The sequence below is a fragment of the Rhyacophila brunnea genome, unplaced genomic scaffold, assembly GCF_057557595.1.
Source record: "Rhyacophila brunnea isolate RB1 unplaced genomic scaffold, BYU_Rbru_1.0 scaffold_4, whole genome shotgun sequence".
Taxonomy (NCBI): Eukaryota; Metazoa; Arthropoda; class Insecta; order Trichoptera; family Rhyacophilidae; genus Rhyacophila; species Rhyacophila brunnea.
In genome coordinates this window covers 39,261,157-39,279,335 of record NW_028233068.1, presented here as the reverse complement: position 1 = coordinate 39,279,335, position 18,179 = coordinate 39,261,157, and the positions used below count along the sequence as shown (strand labels likewise).

The window sequence follows — 18,179 nt, the reverse complement described above, 5'->3', positions numbered from 1 at the left end:
ATAAGCGGTTGAAGTGAGCGGTTTGCCATGAACGTGTTTGGGGTTCAATTCACTGTTCACACCTGCGATCATGCCGAAAATTTTGCCGCGTAACGCATTAACTAACCCAAAAGATTTTTTTATTTTACAATCACGATGTCTTACTTTATACATGTTGCTGATAGCATGTCGCCATTTTTTTACAATACATTCAATGCTACCACCACAGGGAACAATATGTATTATTGTATAGTTTTGGAATCGTTACCATGTGTTTTAAAACAAATAGGTCGTAATAGGTACCTACTTCTTTTACTATACTACTTTAATCTCTTTGGAATAAAACCAAATAATATCAAATTTCTTGAGTATTTTTATATAATGTTTCTAAGTTGCCTTTAAACAAGGTGCACGGTATGGTGTCGTGATCTTCGGGAACACTCTGTTTTTGAAGGCATCTGCGAGAGGGAGCTGTGACAGTGTTGATTTTGGCAATAGCGGGTGTGCTTCGTACATTCTTCCGGTAAACTTTTACCGACCGGCTAAAGGCATCACTTTGTAACTGGAAACCGAGCGGTTGCGGGCTCCTGGAGTAACAGGGATGGGAGAAAATAATATGCTTAGTAAGACATATTATTATTGGAAGTCATTTTATAAAGAAAAATAACAGTTTATTTTTCATATTAAAATATTCAATTTATTATGTGAGCGTGTGCTATATATCAGTATACATATTATATACGAGTATCAATCAGTGGTCTGCGATAAGTTTTGCATGTAGAAATTCTTTTAAAAATCTCATAATACTTACTATTTGCTTCATATTTGCTTCATTGTTTGCGACCAATGTAGTAAGTGTTACTGCGGTATAATAGCTCTGCTATATTCTAAAAATATTTACATATTTACTTATTATTGATAATACTATTGTACCTACGTTTAATAATAAGTAAAATACCATACAATTGCACAATATCACAATCACATAAGATAGATGGCATCGCAATGAAAAGAATAATTTCAACTTAGTTGTATAGCTATAAATATTGGTCCCTTTGCAAGCAAAAGTACATAGATAATGTCATCCATCAGTGTTTTGAAAAAATTCCTTACATTTTTTCATTGAATCCAATCAGATTTTCCATCTAAACTCATTATTCAGAACTTTTTTTTTAATTTTCTTTAATTTTTTCGTTTTGATTCAATGGGTTTTTATAGCTAAATTATTTTGTCGTCGAAAATCATTGTAGAGAGCTTATTAGATATTTTTTTCAGATATCTGTGCGATTTATTTTTCGTACATAAACCATATAATGATAATTATTACACCCATGATATTGGTTTCTTTGTCACTTGATGTACTCATTCATGATGAAAATGGACACTAATTAAAAGAAACATGTGTAATGTTATAATGAGAATCTCTCATAAGACATTTCTAAGTAGACCTGTTATCGTAGGAAACTATCTGTTAAAACTATTTTAAGTATCAAATCACATTAAAATCGTTACATTTGACTGTTATATTAATTGCATTAGTATAGTGCAACTTCTTTTTATATTTTTTTGTTTTTCTAAATTTTGGCAACCCTAGAGGAAAAAAATAAACGTGCTAATGAAAGTTGTAACAGCTGCTATAGACTACACGAAGCCTCGAATAATATATTTTATTCCCATTTGTTGCCAGCCTTATATGAAAGCTCCATACACGTGATGATGCTCTGTATACATGTTAGAAAACTTCAATAAGTAATATCACAGGTCATTAGACTCGTGCGTTACATATGAAAAGTTTTCGACAATTTTTTTCGATAAACGACATGGAAGTTTCAGTGTCATCTGTGTAAAGATACTTTGTAAGCATAAACCTTATAAAAATTGAATATTGGTATTACGATAGATTTCAAAACGATTCTTCAATAAACATAAAATGATTAAAACAAAATGACAAACAACAATTTGTAAATAATAATCCTTATACATATTACACATCTTAATTTAAGGAAGACGTCCATAAATATAATAATGTTATCTTCATGAAACAATTTTCGTGCAAAGAAAGAGATAGAGATAAATGTTTATAATTTATAATATATACCATGATATCGTACAATGAGATAATATTATATACTGCCTTTTTTATCGTTTAGAAAGAGAGATAAACACAGACATATTTTTTTTATATAATTTGATTCCTGTTATAAAATTATCTAAAGGATTTTTCCTACTATCGAAAAATTTAGGTATGTATGCGCTTTATACGCAATATACACCTAAAAGTGCTATTTTCACTATTTATAAAATGTGATCTATTATTTAAAACAAAATGGATAAACTCATATAAATATAATATTACAAGTATATTATTTATAGCATAGTTATTTGCAATATAAGGCTGATATTTCGTAATAGTTTTTTTTTTAAATAAGTAGTTAGTTTTCACACAATCAGCATCAATATACCTTATATCAGGAATCAAATTTCTGATTATTCAATAACTTCAAATAGGAAATAAAACAAAGAAACTTAGGATGTATAAAACATAATTGTATCGACGGTCAGCACCGCTATTCGCAACTGATAATTTGAACAATTTTATGTAATTCATATGAACACAGTTTACGATTTCTTTTATTTTCTTTTACATATAAGAAAAGGTTATGTGAGTGTACGTATGTAATCAAATTATTATTCAATACTGAATATAATGAATCAAAGATTATTTTTATAAAATATGAACAAATGTTTTAAACAGACTCAGATTTGAAAACAGATCATGAATATCGTATATATATTTATGAACTAAAAAGTCACTTTAAAACATTCGTTTGTGCGAAAAATTGTTACGCAAAGTTCGTCGAAGTATGCACATATCGTACATATTTTATAATTCCCATGGTATTCATGTTTAAAGCTCCCAAAAGATAATCTCGATTATGCCAGAAATTTTATGTTTTATTCAAGAATGACTAGAAATGAATTCTCGGTAGGCTTTTCCATCTGATAAGATATGCGGAATATACCTCTGAGAAGCATACTAAAATCCTTTATTTGTTTAAAGCGACACTTTGCATGGAAACACCTAGTCAGAAGAGCAAATGATTTTGGCATATCATAACGTGATTAGCAGTAGGTATTTGTACCCAGTCGAAATTTCACCATTTTATTCAAGCAGAATATCGTTGTCATATTATAAGTCACCTATTCTTTTTAAAAGTAATGGTATATTATCACGTCAGCCTCAATACGATAAATATGGGCCTCTGTAAATTAGATTAGAGGTTATCATACCTAGGGATTGCAAAAGCGAATGAAAATACCAATACCGGTATTTCTTATTGAATACCGGTATTTATACCGTTATTCGTGAAATATATTTGGAAAAAAAATAGAAATATCTACCAATAAGCATAGATGTAAAAATCACTTAAAATATATTAGTATTTTGTAGCAAAAATATCTAAATAATATGTACATTTTTATATGTAAACTTTTTAAAATAGGTAATGCTTATGAAAATAGGTAAGATATGGTAGAGATGCTGATGTTTATAAATACCTAGTAGTTGAACTATTAATTGGCACTTTATTTATGATTATACAAATGAACAGTATTTATCGGGGATTTCATATATATATCCTACTTCCTGACAAATTCAAAACCCGGGGTCGACTGGCGAAAATATTGGGATAAATTTAAAATTACGGAAGTAGGCACCCACCTACCTGTAATGCATATGTATTTTGCAAGCATATGTCATTGCTGGTCACCAAAGAAGTCGAAGGGCAACGGAAGTAAACCAGATATCACGTAACCTGACAAAGAATACGGTCCTGTTAAATTTTTCTGTTAACGCATTTTGTTACCACTTCAACACCAAAATTATCGGTATTGTCTGATTTTTAAAACCGGTAATTTGGTATCGAAAAATACTATGATACCGGTTTTCAAATACCGGTATTGCAATCCCTAATCATATTAAATTCTCATTGTCAGATCAATTATTTGACGGTGCTAACTTGATGTCGCCATCTAGACGCCAAACTAATCGGATGAATACCACCTTGGCGTCGGTAAATATTACTTAAATACGCTACGTCTTAAAAAAAACCAAGTAGTCAACATAAGTATAATACAAAGTTTCCGTATTTACTAAAAATTATAATGATATCAAAATGTTGTACACTTATATAGAGCATGATACTGAATATGTCGCCATGTAAGTAGCACCTAAATGTCCCAATCCCTAACTAAACCCATGCTCGCAATCAGTTGCGCTTTTCTGTAATACAACATGACTCAATTGATTCGTGACAAAATTTAAAAAGGGGGCCTCGAACATGCAATAAACTATTAAAACATCTACAAAAGTCTTAATGTGAAAAGATTTTTGATTAAATAATAAAAAAAACTATTATTTTTGATTTTCGTTCACTCGTAGTAGAGCGGGATATTTTCAAGTCTCATGTAAACTAATATTACCTAAATCTAACTACTAAATCCTAGATAATTCCGAAAAGACCAGATGTCAAAAAATCATAGAAGCTATTTGCCAAATACTAAATTGGTAGGGTATACTGCTGTATGTATGTTTTATGATTTGTAAAACGGAGTCTGTTTAAGCGAATAAATTTATTAAATGCAATTAAAACGTGTTTATATAATTTATTTTTTATCATATGGTGCATCAAAATCATCAATGCATCGGGCCTCTACACCACTGAACGTGCCACTGCTTGGGATCCAAGCACGCATTGAATATACAATAATCCATGATGTTAGAAGCATGCGTACTCCCTACTACCATTCAGAAAAATGAATAATTAATGAAGGCCAATAAATAAAAAAAATAATTCAGTAATTTTTCTCCACATCATTGCAGTACAATGTCAGCACTATGAAGACATCGTAGTGTTATTTTACGAAGACAGATTATGTATTTCTATCCAGATTCAGGTGAACCAATTCGAATCAAAAAATATTGTGTACGTCAATAATTATTTGTTGACTTTAACTGCCATTAAAATTCTTGAAATTCAGAATCGTTACCTAACAGTAAAATTTCCACTTAAGGTCTCATATTTCAGTTAAAAATGAAGGGCTTGTTATATCTTTAGTAGTTAAGTCTTAGCAATATGTAGTATTTATATTTAAGTTTTATATGTCATTATATTTTCCTTTCTTTTTAATTTAACATATTTATGATCATAATATAGAATGTACACATTATGTACATTAAAATTGAAAGTAAAAAAATGTTTTGTTACCTGTTCCTGACCTTAGTAAAAAAAAAGAATATAATATCTTCACTCTTAGTAATGGAATTACTTTGTATGGTAAACATCGTTTATTTATCTATCAAATATTGTGTAAGAAATTTAATAATGCAGTCTTAATCTATTTCTGAATTTAATGTATCCACTATTAGTAACTCAAACAATGATAGACACGAAATAATCATTTCTGTATGTAGCTCCGTAAAATTTATTTTCTAAATATAGCCGGTTGTCTAAATGATTATAATCTAATACAAGATTGCGTGCAGTTATTTCATTTTAAACAGTTTAAATATTTTCAGTTAAAAAAATTATATAACATTTTTCGTATGCGTGTCAAAACGTTAACTATAAAAAATGCTATAGCATAAAATAAAATCTTATATTAAGCCATAATTATAGTGATCTCATATTGATTTTTCTCCGCTTTGCTTTTTATTATAATAATATTACCTACATTTATTTTATATGTACATACATCTGAATTTGTTATATTGCGATCGATTCTTAGCACTTATTTTGACAAGACCCACGAGCTTTGACTTATCATAATGAGTGGAATCATGCGCATACGATCAGATTATTTGAAAGTTATCGACAAATCTTACATAATTCATGCAGACAAGCCAAATCAGGGTAAACTATTTAAATTATTTTTTCATGTTATTGTAAAGTTATTATATATTTTATGTATGACGTTTATGTCGGTTTTATTTTATGAATAAAGCATTTTCATATTTTTGAAATCGTATTGTTTTAGAAAATATTCTCTGCCAATCTGTGAATTTCGCTAATCGCGACCTTGTCCAAAACGTGTCTCCCGTGACCAACCGGGGGGGGTTACCCGTATTTGAGCATAGGTAAAAGAAACGGTTGTACCATTCTCCTCGCTCTATTTTATAAACCTAAAATACTGTAGCGTGTAGGTATATGATTTCTGTAGCATTGCTGTATGATGGTGATGAATTGGCCATTAGGTGGGGTTGAGTCGTAAGAGCGCTAAGGCCTTGTCAAGATGGCGCGATTTGACTCGCGCGTAAAAACTAGCACGTATTCCAGTTACATGTGACCCATTGAGCCATCCACATGTACTCTCGGCGTATCATCTGTCGCGCGATAAGCGCAAGCACTCGCTAGATTCTCGACAATGCGACGTTTTTATAACCTAATTTTTATTCCAAAATGAATTACGACCACCTCGCGCTCGAGACGATGGTTTTTATGGTCATTCCAAAATAAATTACGTCACATAGCTTATACACTGCCAAGAATACATCTTTCCAGTTATCGCGACATATAAAATCTCAAAAGAACCGTGTGTCACGACTGAGTTGTTGGTTTTTCTACTCGCACTTGCGCTTGTTTTTATGCCCATTAAAAATATAATACGTCACCTAGCTTGTACACTGTCAAATTACATGTATCACATGGGCGCAGCACAATTTTGGTACTCGCGCGTAAAGCGCGGTAAGATATGAGCGCATGCCAGATATCGGTGACCTCATTGAGCCGTCCAGATGCACTCGCAGCGTGTCGCGGCGAGACACACGTCATCTGGACAAGCTCTAAGTGTCACACTTTCAAGCGGTATCTGAATGATAATCCAGGAGCACGTAAAACTCCTTTTAGTGATGACATCATACAACTATGTTATAATAATTTATAATAAATGAAATTAGATATTAATGATAAATAATTATACTTCAAATTCAAATTTAATCAATGTTATAAAAAATATCAGTTCCATACCGAATCTTCCGGTATTGGCAATTAAATCAAAACTTGTCCACCATACGTTAGGTTAGATTTGTGTTAAATCATCAGAATAATGCAATTATCTAAATTTTAATTTTATGATCTAATTAAAATATAAATATAACAACTTTTCATATTAGACACAATATTGTATGCATGTATACTTCAAATAATTTGAAAAAAAAATGTTTCGAAATAGGTCAAATATAAATACATTATTCAATAGGACATTTTGTAAATATAAAGGAAATATAAGAAAACTGGCAATAACACAAGTCAATAGAAGCACTTGAGTGTAATCAAATACAGAAACTTTCCCTTATGGTTCTAATGTAAACAGAAAGTGAACATTAATCTCTCAATGTTTCTTAGTGGCCAAATTCATAATGAAATTATAATTTCCTATAAGCGCTAATTTCATTTTAATTAGTTTTCGCATATTGTCTATGTTTAGAGTAATACAATTATTTTTCATGACATATTGGGATCCTAGCTAAATTAAATAAATCAGTAAAAAGATTAATATTAACTATAAATTTAAAATTATTCAATAATTACAATTTCAGTATCTTGGAATAATATAGGATTTCAAGTAATACACATTTATATTTTTATAAAAATCGATGTTTTTTTTTAAATAAATATAAAACATATTAAAACTATGAATTAGTCAAAAATCTAAACGTTAAAAAATTGAAAACTTAATAAAATAAATTTTAATATTAAATATGACCATAAAATACAATGTAATAATAAGATGTTACCCTGCAACGAATTCACATTTTATTACATTTTTTTACAATTGTAAATTTATCTTTGAATTAAAAAAATCTATTTAATGTTTTCAGATACATATGTATTAATTAATACAGTTGAAATTGTAAATTATCAAAAAAAAATCTCAAATTGCAAGCTTCGTATTTTTCCGCTAAGTGCCTCCTGTCGCCTCTGCTGGTATAAGCATCCCCCTTAAGGGATTTCGAACGTCTCCTGAGTAGACTTATAATATCGGTGTCCAAGTATTCACGCCACTGTTAAATGGTAACGAATCTTTGATTTTCCACATGGCATTATTACACAAATGGTATATCATTCTTATATTAATCTGGCGTTCTGGTGACTTTGTGGTAGAGCTATATAAAATAGGGGCTTAAACAAATATTTTGGAAGTTGTTTTAGGCTATAAAACCATTTTCAGACTATATTATACAAAGATAATTACTGCTTTTTTAATTGTTCTAATGTTGGATTTATAGCCCAAAACAAGCTGACAATATCAATATTTCAATCATTATCAATTTGACAGAAGCTTTGTTTTATTTTAAATTTGATGTCATATAATATTTTTCATATTATTATATTTTAAACAATATGTCATCATCATCATCATCATCATCATCATCAGAGGCGCGAAAACCCGGTATGGGTCCTGGCCTCCTCCAACAGCTCCGTCCACCTGTCCCTATCCAGTGTGGCCGCTTTCCAATTCGGTACCCCCAGAATACGGCAGTCACTGGCAGCTCCATCCAACCAGCGAATCTTTGGCCTGCCTCTTCTTCTACGCCCTATTGGATTGCTGCACATCACTCTCTTTGCCAATCCACTGTCATTCATACGGTGCACATGACCTAACCATCGCAGTCTCCCAATATTGATTGATTTAACTGCGCTGCAATCTTCGTACAGCCCGTAGAGCTCAGCATTATATCTTCTCCTCCAATTGGTGCCGTCCCTGATCGGTCCATATATACGGCGGAGAATTTTTCTTTCAAAGATGTTCAGGGCTCGTTCATTTCGCAGAGTTAATGTCCAGGTTTCCGATGCGTAGGTGAGCACTGGCTTTACAAGTGTCTTGTAAAGAGTGCGGAGAGTTCGGCGAGATAGTATGCGGGACTTAAAATGTCTTAACAGGCCAACGTAGCATTTAAGCATTTTAAACAATATGTATACTTATATAATCATTGTTTTTCAATCACATAAAATAAATTGTTGAGATTCAAAAAATCGGTTCTATTTAACTATATAACAACAACTGTGGTGGTAATAAATAGGTGAAAAGTCTTCGTTACTTGGAAGTGGTCATAATTTACAATCACGGTCAAACGTGTAAATTCAAAGTTAGGTACATAAAAAATATTATATATTTTTGAATTTGTTTATTTTCTATTCAACACCATATTATTGTTTTATATTCACAATATGTAAGAATGGAACATCCTCCGTTGAACATGCATAATGTGGAATAAACCTAGAAACATTCCAAAAATCTTTGACGGGTTAATGTTTTAGGGGTTATTCCAAATTATGAATTATTGTTAAAATAATATTATTATCATAATGTCATTATGATATAATATGAAAATATAATGATTTCTTAATAACAATATTTAAATCGTTGTTTTCGTTTATATGAATTACGTTTAAAAAGAATATATGATAATATCCTGAGATTCAAAAATATCCGATCTACTTCCGTCGTCGCCCCGTCAAAATATATGAGGAAAACTTTCCTTCGATGATTCGATTAAAAACATTTTACGAAGCGCTTCCGCCTCATTTTCATACTTTATCAGAAAAACTTTCCACGCGGAAATAGAAAAGATGAGAAGGCTGTTGGATTTTCACAGACACGGTTCAATAATTAGGTGGGTTATGGTTTCTTTAGTTATTCACTCCCGAGATGTATGTATAATAGGGAAACATAATAAATTTGACAAATTTAATCAATTACCCTTTAGCATTTCAAATGTTTACATATTTCCCAATATTCTGTTATGTATATCTGTACCTGGGTGCCAGTGTATCACATCTTCAAAAAGAACACTTTCAATAAAACGCAATTTATGTTTTTTTCAACGTCTATGGACTTTCGTTTTATGGTTTAAAGAATTTCGAGTTCCTGTTATAAATAAATATTCTCAAGAGGTAAATTGGATGTAAATAAATAATGGTATATTCAATAGACTTTTGTGAAATACAGAAGTAATACACTAATTGTAATAATCCTGTATTGCTTTCTACTATAAATAGTTCAAATATAGTCATGAATGCGGTTATACTTGTTTTAATATATTAATTGTGAATCTACAAGTTCATTGAATAGATTTTTCGAATGTTATCACTTTTCTTCTTAGAGAAAACCAAATGAAGTAATATAATTATGAAATAATTAAAAACTAGAAAAAAATCTAGAAAAATGGGTAGCAAGCTTGTTTAAAAATATTGAATTAAAAAATAATAGGTTTCATCTTAGTATTCTCACTTTTAAAAGAGTCTTAATAAAATGATTTACAACTGATATTTTCATATAAAGTTTTCACGATAATAATACAGTTTTCACCAGTTTTCTAAAATGTGCGTGATTATAGTGGTTAAAATTTTACAAGAATTGGCTGCTGTATTTATCACCTCAGCCCACAATCAAAGGGACAAATTCATCTATTTTGAAAGCCATTTCTTATGTAGGAAAATATTCCTTCAACTGCAATTTAAACTTTCTAGTAAACCCACTGTATTAAATTTCCCCCTAAAAGTTTTTCCAATGTAAATTTGTCTTTTATAGTAAATACTCACCTACAGCTAATTTTGCTGGCATATTCTAATATAATTGTATGTCCTCCAGGTCTTGCCGTACCTTTCGTGGAACTGACGGTTGCCCACGCTTCGGTCCTGACTATTCTGGCCATCAGCTTCGAGAGATACTACGCTATCTGTGAGCCTCTCAAAGCTGGGTACGTCTGCACCAAGACCAGAGCGGCTCTCATATGTTTCCTCGCGTGGTTTGTCGCAGCTGTTTTTACCAGGTAATTTTTTTAACAGACATATACCTAACATTATTTCTCTTACAAAATATTGAGTGATTAATATGCTTTACTGAATGCAAAACTTATAGATAAAATATCACCCGTAGTGAAAATATAGTAAAAAAACATATATAAATCCATTAATTGTCCATAATGACAATGTGTTTTGTATACTTATTAATTATTACTTTTTGTATAAATCCAAAACTTTACCTATAATTAATTCTATTTTAGTTTCTCTTAAATAAGGTTAAGGTTAAGTTTTGTAAGGAAAAACACGGGTTTTTTTATATTAAGATCGAGTCAGTATGAACACTTTCATCTGTTGAAAATATTTCCTCAGTTGAAAATGGCCGAACCATGAAACTGATTTCAAATTAAATAAAGCACAAAAACTTCTGTCATTTCATTTTTAAGACTTTCTACCAAAGAAGATAACTAAAATAAATTGCATCTCCAAGTTTTGCATACAGATTAAAATACTATTTTTTATAGCTTATGACTCTTATGACATGCTCCCGATGCTTCTGTTTTTGTGACTATGAATATTTTTACTACAAGCACTTACTACTTACAAAATATTTTATTAATAAACCACAAAAAACATAACAATTGTATGAAGTTTATATTTCACTGCAAAGGTAATAAAAATGCGAGTCGGGAATAAGAGATATAAATTTGAGGAAACATTTAATTTATATCTTATGGCAGCATTTAATTTTAATATTATCCATTTATTAAGAAATTGTCAATACGTAATCAAAAAATATAATGTAATTAAAATCAATTTGATTTATTTTACTGCAAAACATTGCCATCTGCTTTAATATTATTACATACTTTTCACACTATACCGAAGTTATCAAGGATGTTAAGCCAAAGTTATTTATGGGGCTAAATTGTATAAAATGACATTTTTATCTTCCTTAAACTATGTCTGCAAGAGTTATTCCATAAAGAAGTTACGACTGACTTCGGTGGGTTCTTTGGTAAAAAAAATATCACACAATAAATAAAACTCTAATTTTAAATAATTGTTGCCCAGTAAAGTTCAAATTGACGCTGCTAGTTTCAAAGTCGTTAAGCACCATATTTCGCCATTTTGAGATAATCGTAAAATATCATCAAACACATTTAAGACTACAAATCGAATATTTTATTTTTACACACTTATCAGTAAACAAATTAAAAATTCAAATGGCAAAATAAAGTTGTTAAAGTCATTCATTAAACGTCTTTAAAATTAATGAAAAATCATGTTTAAAGTTAATCGTAAAATATAAAAAATGGCGACTGATTTCTATAGACAACTTTGCAATCACCATTCAGTTTAATCATATCTAACTAACAAACGGAGATGGGTTTTATACAGAATCAGAATCAAGAAAATATCAAAAAAGTAAAATGGTTACCGACTTTGAAACTAATAGCGTTGATTAATACGTACCCCCGTTTAGCTTAGTATTCCCGATATTATTCTGTCGCGTATTTTCCAAAATAAATCGCGTCTTAGTTATAACTTAAGTGCGGTAATAACTTTATTTCCGGCTCGCCATTTTATCAAGAATAAAAAAACATTATTATGTTATGTAATATAAAATATTAACATTCCACAGATTGGTTTTATTTCTCATTTATAACACATTACTACAGCATGTGAGTTGGCTATTCAATTTAGGTGATACTGATATTATATTTCTATGTGTGGTGGCTTTTGTATTTTTTTACAGCTTCTTGCTTCAAGGTGCAGATGCTCAACAACATAAAACACCGAAGTTTTTTCTTCAATACTAACAAAAATATACTCCACTTCACTGCTTATAATAATTATTTGTTCTAAAATTAAGTTTTTTTTCGGTGAATATGTATTCGCTACTTTTCTCTCGTGAGACGAAATTTTCGAGAGACAGGAAATATTGGTACAAAATGTGAAATAATCATGACATATGGTCAAACTAACCCATCACCAGCAGCAATTAAGACTTTTTTGGCTGACTTTTTTGAAATTCGAGCATGCTCACGTATCAGTAATGTCATTTAATATGTAATTAAAAACAAAAGCAGAAGATTTAAACGTCAGAACATCAGCCTGTTTTTGAATTAACAAGCGAATCTGTCTTAAATATAACGTTTTAAACACAGGCAACAATGGAAATATTACGTAGTATGTAACTATTGTATATTCAATTTAATTTCCTTACTAAAAATACCTAAATAATATAAAAATAAATAATGCGACAGAATTTCAACAGGTATAGGTTATTTTTCTTTATAATAGGTAGGTTTACCCAAAAATGTTTTTGCGTAAATATTTTTTAATTTAGATGTACCTATATCGTTCTCATTATTGTGTTGCCTTATACGGTTTCCTTTTCAGTTGAAAAATAGAGGTTTTTTTTCCTTTGACAAAGGAATGCCAATAATGTCAGAAAAGCAAAATACCCGTGCCATAATACGAAGACAAATTATGGCGGCAAATTGAAATTTCGCCATGTTGTATACTACAAAAAATAGACCACATGCGTATTATAATAAATTCTATTTCTTTTTCATAAAAACGATTTTTTATAACATCTATATCATTTTAAAGTGGGTATCACAATTACTATTTTTTAAGTGCTGAAAACTCTCACCAAAATCACCTTTATTAAAAATTCGACTTTTCTCTAATGAATAATCAACAATTTCCTTAAAGAAAGTTACGTTAAATGATAAAAATAAAGTCGAAGCATATTTTTATCTACATTATTTTGATAACATTTAACAGGTAAGTTTTATAAATAACCTCTTTGTTACAAAGCAGGAAATGCTTTTTTTCTTTTTTGAAACTTTTTCCATGTGGACAGGATCTTTGACCCACTTTTTTTCTTCTTATAAAAGGGTTATAATATAAACAAAATGCCAAGAACTTTTCTTGCGAATATTTCTAATAAACTCCGCTTTTCGGGGGAATGTCATCTCAAAGTTTTCTGATATGTTTTTTTGTATGACACAACGGAAGTATTATTTGTATGTTTTGTAGCGATTATTGAAATAAAATAACAAACAAACACATGTGGTTTATTTTTCAGAATCCATTCTTTGTTATTAACAGATCTATCGTATCATTCAGTGGCGTACCCAAAACAATAAATAAATAAAATATCTTATTGTATGCCTAAGCTAAGTCAGAAATAGATTTTATATATATATGGTGATATCGTCTTTTCTTTCGTCCATGTCCGATCCTAATAGGATCATATTTTGGGCCTCCACAGAGTGGAGGTTTGTATTGACAGATTTTGTTTTTACGAGAAATGGATGTCAGTCACTTGCTCAACCTATTAGTTCCATACTCTGACTCGTGCACAAATTGAAAAACAATATGTGTACTTGCCAGACCCAGGATTTGAACCTGGGACCCTCGACACTATAGACCGGCGATTAAGCCACGCGGCCATCGTGGGCGACCATGATGATATAGTTTTCTATAATCTTAAATATATATTTTTATCATTTTATCTCACACTTACAAAAAAATATTTCATGGTAGACGTTACGTCTCATCTAAATCAGCTTAATCGTAAACTGCAGGGGAAGGAAACGCATATTTTTTGATGTTAGAAGAAGTTATTTCGTTCAAAAACAAATTATCCCTTTTTGCTCAAGATTTCAAAAGAGAATCTTCGATTCAGTTTCTAATCCTGCTGAAACATCACCAAGAAAATAATTCTAATATTGGCATTTGCTATTTCAATACAACAATTTTAAATATGAGTGAAGCTTTTCTTGACAAGTTTCAGAAATTCAGAAACAGCAAAGCGACGTTAGTCTTTGTTGAAAATACCTCTTAATGCTACAGTAACAGAATTATTTTTTTCTCCCTTTAATGTTGACATTGGCAACTTTTAAATTCAATTGCTGGATTTGTCAAAATGCATTTGCTGGAGTTGATACGTCTCTGTGTTAATACGGACATATTGGATAAAAACAAATGTGAACATAGTTCAAAACACAAGTAGACGTATGACGTATGACGATTTTTAACACCTGGAATAGTAATTCCTGACTCATATGATCAGTTGAAAAAACTAGCGTTTGCCGTTCTTTCCTTTCTCGGTTCTATAATATATTCATGCGAACAATCCTTTTCAGGCATGAACCTTATCAAGAGTAAACTGAGAAGTCGTCTTATTGATGAGAACCTGGAATCGTGCCTAAAATTAAAAACAACAATATTATAACCTGACTTTTCAAGGCAATACAAGGCCACTGCTCACATTAAGTGTTTGTCAGTCATTGCCATTATTTAATTGTATGGATACCTTACTTACAATTTAATTTTTATCAATAAATAAGATCATTATGTATGATATCAAGTTTTATTCAGTGTAGTTTAAGACTTAAAACTTTAATTAAAGTTAAACAGTGTACCTACGTATATAGTTTAAGTTTAAGAAATTTGGCTCTCAAAAGAAATCTCAATTGTTGTACTGTTGATATTTGGCTCTGTTGACTAATGAGTTTGCCGACCTCTGGTCTACGTTAATATCAGTCATTCATCTGTAGTAATATCAATTGCTAAATCCCATTTGTACGACTGACATCTACCTACCTATGCACCCCCGTAACATATTACTTCTAAAGCGCGAAATATATTATGGTGCATGTTGCTGACTATCACGTAACGTCACAGTAAGCTGCCGCTACAGAGAACAAGTTTGTAATGTCGTTTTTCTTGGTGTTTAAAATGTTATCAGACCGATGGTCCCATCCCGTAGCACATTTTGAACTTTTAAACGAACATTGTCAGTTGGCAAAATCTGCCGAAATCACCAAAACAACAATGAGGTCACCTCACGTTGAACCGCACTTCATCGACACTTGCATGACGTTTTGAACGTTTTTATCATATTTTAGATGTGTACACTTTTTCGAATCATGTCAAAATCACGTTTTTTGTTTTTAGTGATTGGCTCTATGTATTTTCTATTATCTATGGTCTTCAGGTTGGGTGGGATATTATCTATGGATGTAATTAATTTTAACGTACGCACACGTATAAACTGTTTAAATTAATTGAAATTAGCATGAATAATTAATAATAATTCCAAATACTAATACATTAGAGTTGGCACTCTCTATAATTGAATTTAGAGAGGTGGTGATCGCTCAAAATATTCTGCAAAATGACGAAACCATAGAATAAATTTGTCGCTGTGACAGCGTGATAGTGACGTGATATGCATCTCAATTTGATCAAAACTTTAAAGTCACTCTTCGCCACAACTATCAGTAAGTTATTTTATGTATAAACACAATAATGATATCTTTTATTTTTTTAACTGTCAATTCATGGTGGAACTGCATTGTATTATTGTTTTATTAAATAAAACAATAATACAATAATGATAATTAAAATGCAATAGTCTTTAACAGAATTCTACTTAGTGGGTACATTGGCCTCGTTATTTTTCTTTGTCAAGGGGCAACACTAATAGTTGAATTTCCGCCTTAAGTTTATTAACAGAATGCGTTTCCGGACGAATTACTTTACCACTCGGACACCCCGGGACTAAGAAGGTTAAGTCTTTAATCCACTCGCAAGGAAACTATCGCCATCGGATCATTATTTTACAAATTTAGTCACTTACCAGCTTACTCTACAATCTAGATATACAAAAAAATACTCTCTCGAATTCACTTAATATATTATTGTTTTACGATTATTTCAAAATGTTTTTATAGATATAAATATTGTTTTCATGTTGAAAAACTGTCATGAAATTTTCTGAAAAAAGTAACTTGCTCAATAATTAGAAAATTTAGTAGGATAGAAAATAGAAGATTTAAACCCAAAAAATTACTCAACACTCGTCTATAAAAAAGGCGGCTCTCGTGGTACAATGCATAAGGCGCTGCCCTTCCATCCGGTAGCTCTGAGTTCGATTCCTGGCGAGGACGCAATATTTATTTGATTTTCTCAAAGCCTGGGTGTTTGTGATTGTTCAAAATTACTAACAACCACCTTATACGAAAAAGCAGGTACATGGTTATTATTATTAATAATTTAAAAAAAACTCGTCTATAAATAGGCATCACAAATATTATTGATAACTGCAAATAATCATTAACACTAAATAGGTTATTGAACATCTTAACGTAGATGATCCGTGGTTCTTTTTAGGTGTAATTAATTTAATATAACAGCATCGAGGTTATAATAAAAACGACGTAACTTTAAATCGATAACAATGTCTTTAAAGCTTTCTAGTTTTACGGAAATATCTTTGATCTTTAAAACAGTACAATTATTAGATTATATTCATGTATTGTTAGGTACCATTAAATTAGTGACGTTAATAATTTTGGTATTAGGTTTTCTAATTTGTTACTTTTTGTATTTTTATCCGTAATTGGATAATGTTTGGATTTTTTAGTCATGCCATATGAAAAATGTTGCTTTATTCTAGCGAAATGTGCTACGTTCCAAAGCATTAAACCAATACTCGAAAAATGCATATTGTATATAACTGTGGCTCCGAAACCTGGTGTTCTTATATAAATATAAGAAGACTGCTGAGCAATCTGCACGGTATCTTCGGCTCCATTAATGACCCACTGTTAGAGTGGAGACGGAGATACAGTAGGTAGTGATCTGTACACTATAGGAGTCTGAGCATCGTATAGTTCATCAAATTAGACCGCCTTATCTGAATGTGCCATTACATAAGATGGACGATTCGTATATAAACAATTTAAATTCGGGAAGCTGAAAAGCAAACAAAGACCTGGTCAAAGATAGAGGGGTAGATACTTTGAGTATCCAAGACTGGAATGAACTGACTTTGGATACACCTGGTTGGAGATATATGCTAGAGGACGCCAATACTCACATATGACTATATCACCAGGAAGAATAACTTTTGAAACAAACAGAAAAATAGTTAATCTCGTTACATAAGTCACGGATATAATTGCGAAATGCATATATGATGCGACTTTCAGGCAACCATCTGCAATAGATAACAATATACACTTATATACCTAATTACTCAACAGTCAACATAATCAAGCAATTCAAAAATTTCGCGCCAAAATTCATTGAATAACTACAAGATTTTAACTTTTCTATAAATCCATAGATTTTCAACATACCTACTATTTATTACGATATCTAGCAATGTTGTTATAATTTAAAATTAGCAAAACAGTTTGAATATAAGTAAAAATAAAAAAGTACAAATCAAGTGAAAATCTAATAATAATATCAAGCTAAAAACCAACTAGGTAATTTATCGTTTGAGGTGATTTATAAAGCTTAATTAATCAGATCAAACTATCCACATTTCAATCGAAAAAATAATCAAATTTTGAAATGTTAGCT

General features: G+C 30.7%; 1 protein-coding gene across 1 annotated transcript in view; it reads left to right on the top strand.

The window, feature by feature from the left end:
- The window catches only part of ETHR (ecdysis triggering hormone receptor), a 209,156-nt gene that overhangs the window by 158,785 nt on the left and 32,192 nt on the right, over nucleotides 1-18,179 (top strand). Inside the window, exon 3 of the mRNA XM_085953585.1 lies at nucleotides 10,633-10,813. Coding sequence (XP_085809711.1) covers nucleotides 10,633-10,813 — 181 coding nt within the window. The remainder of the gene's footprint in view (nucleotides 1-10,632; nucleotides 10,814-18,179) is intronic.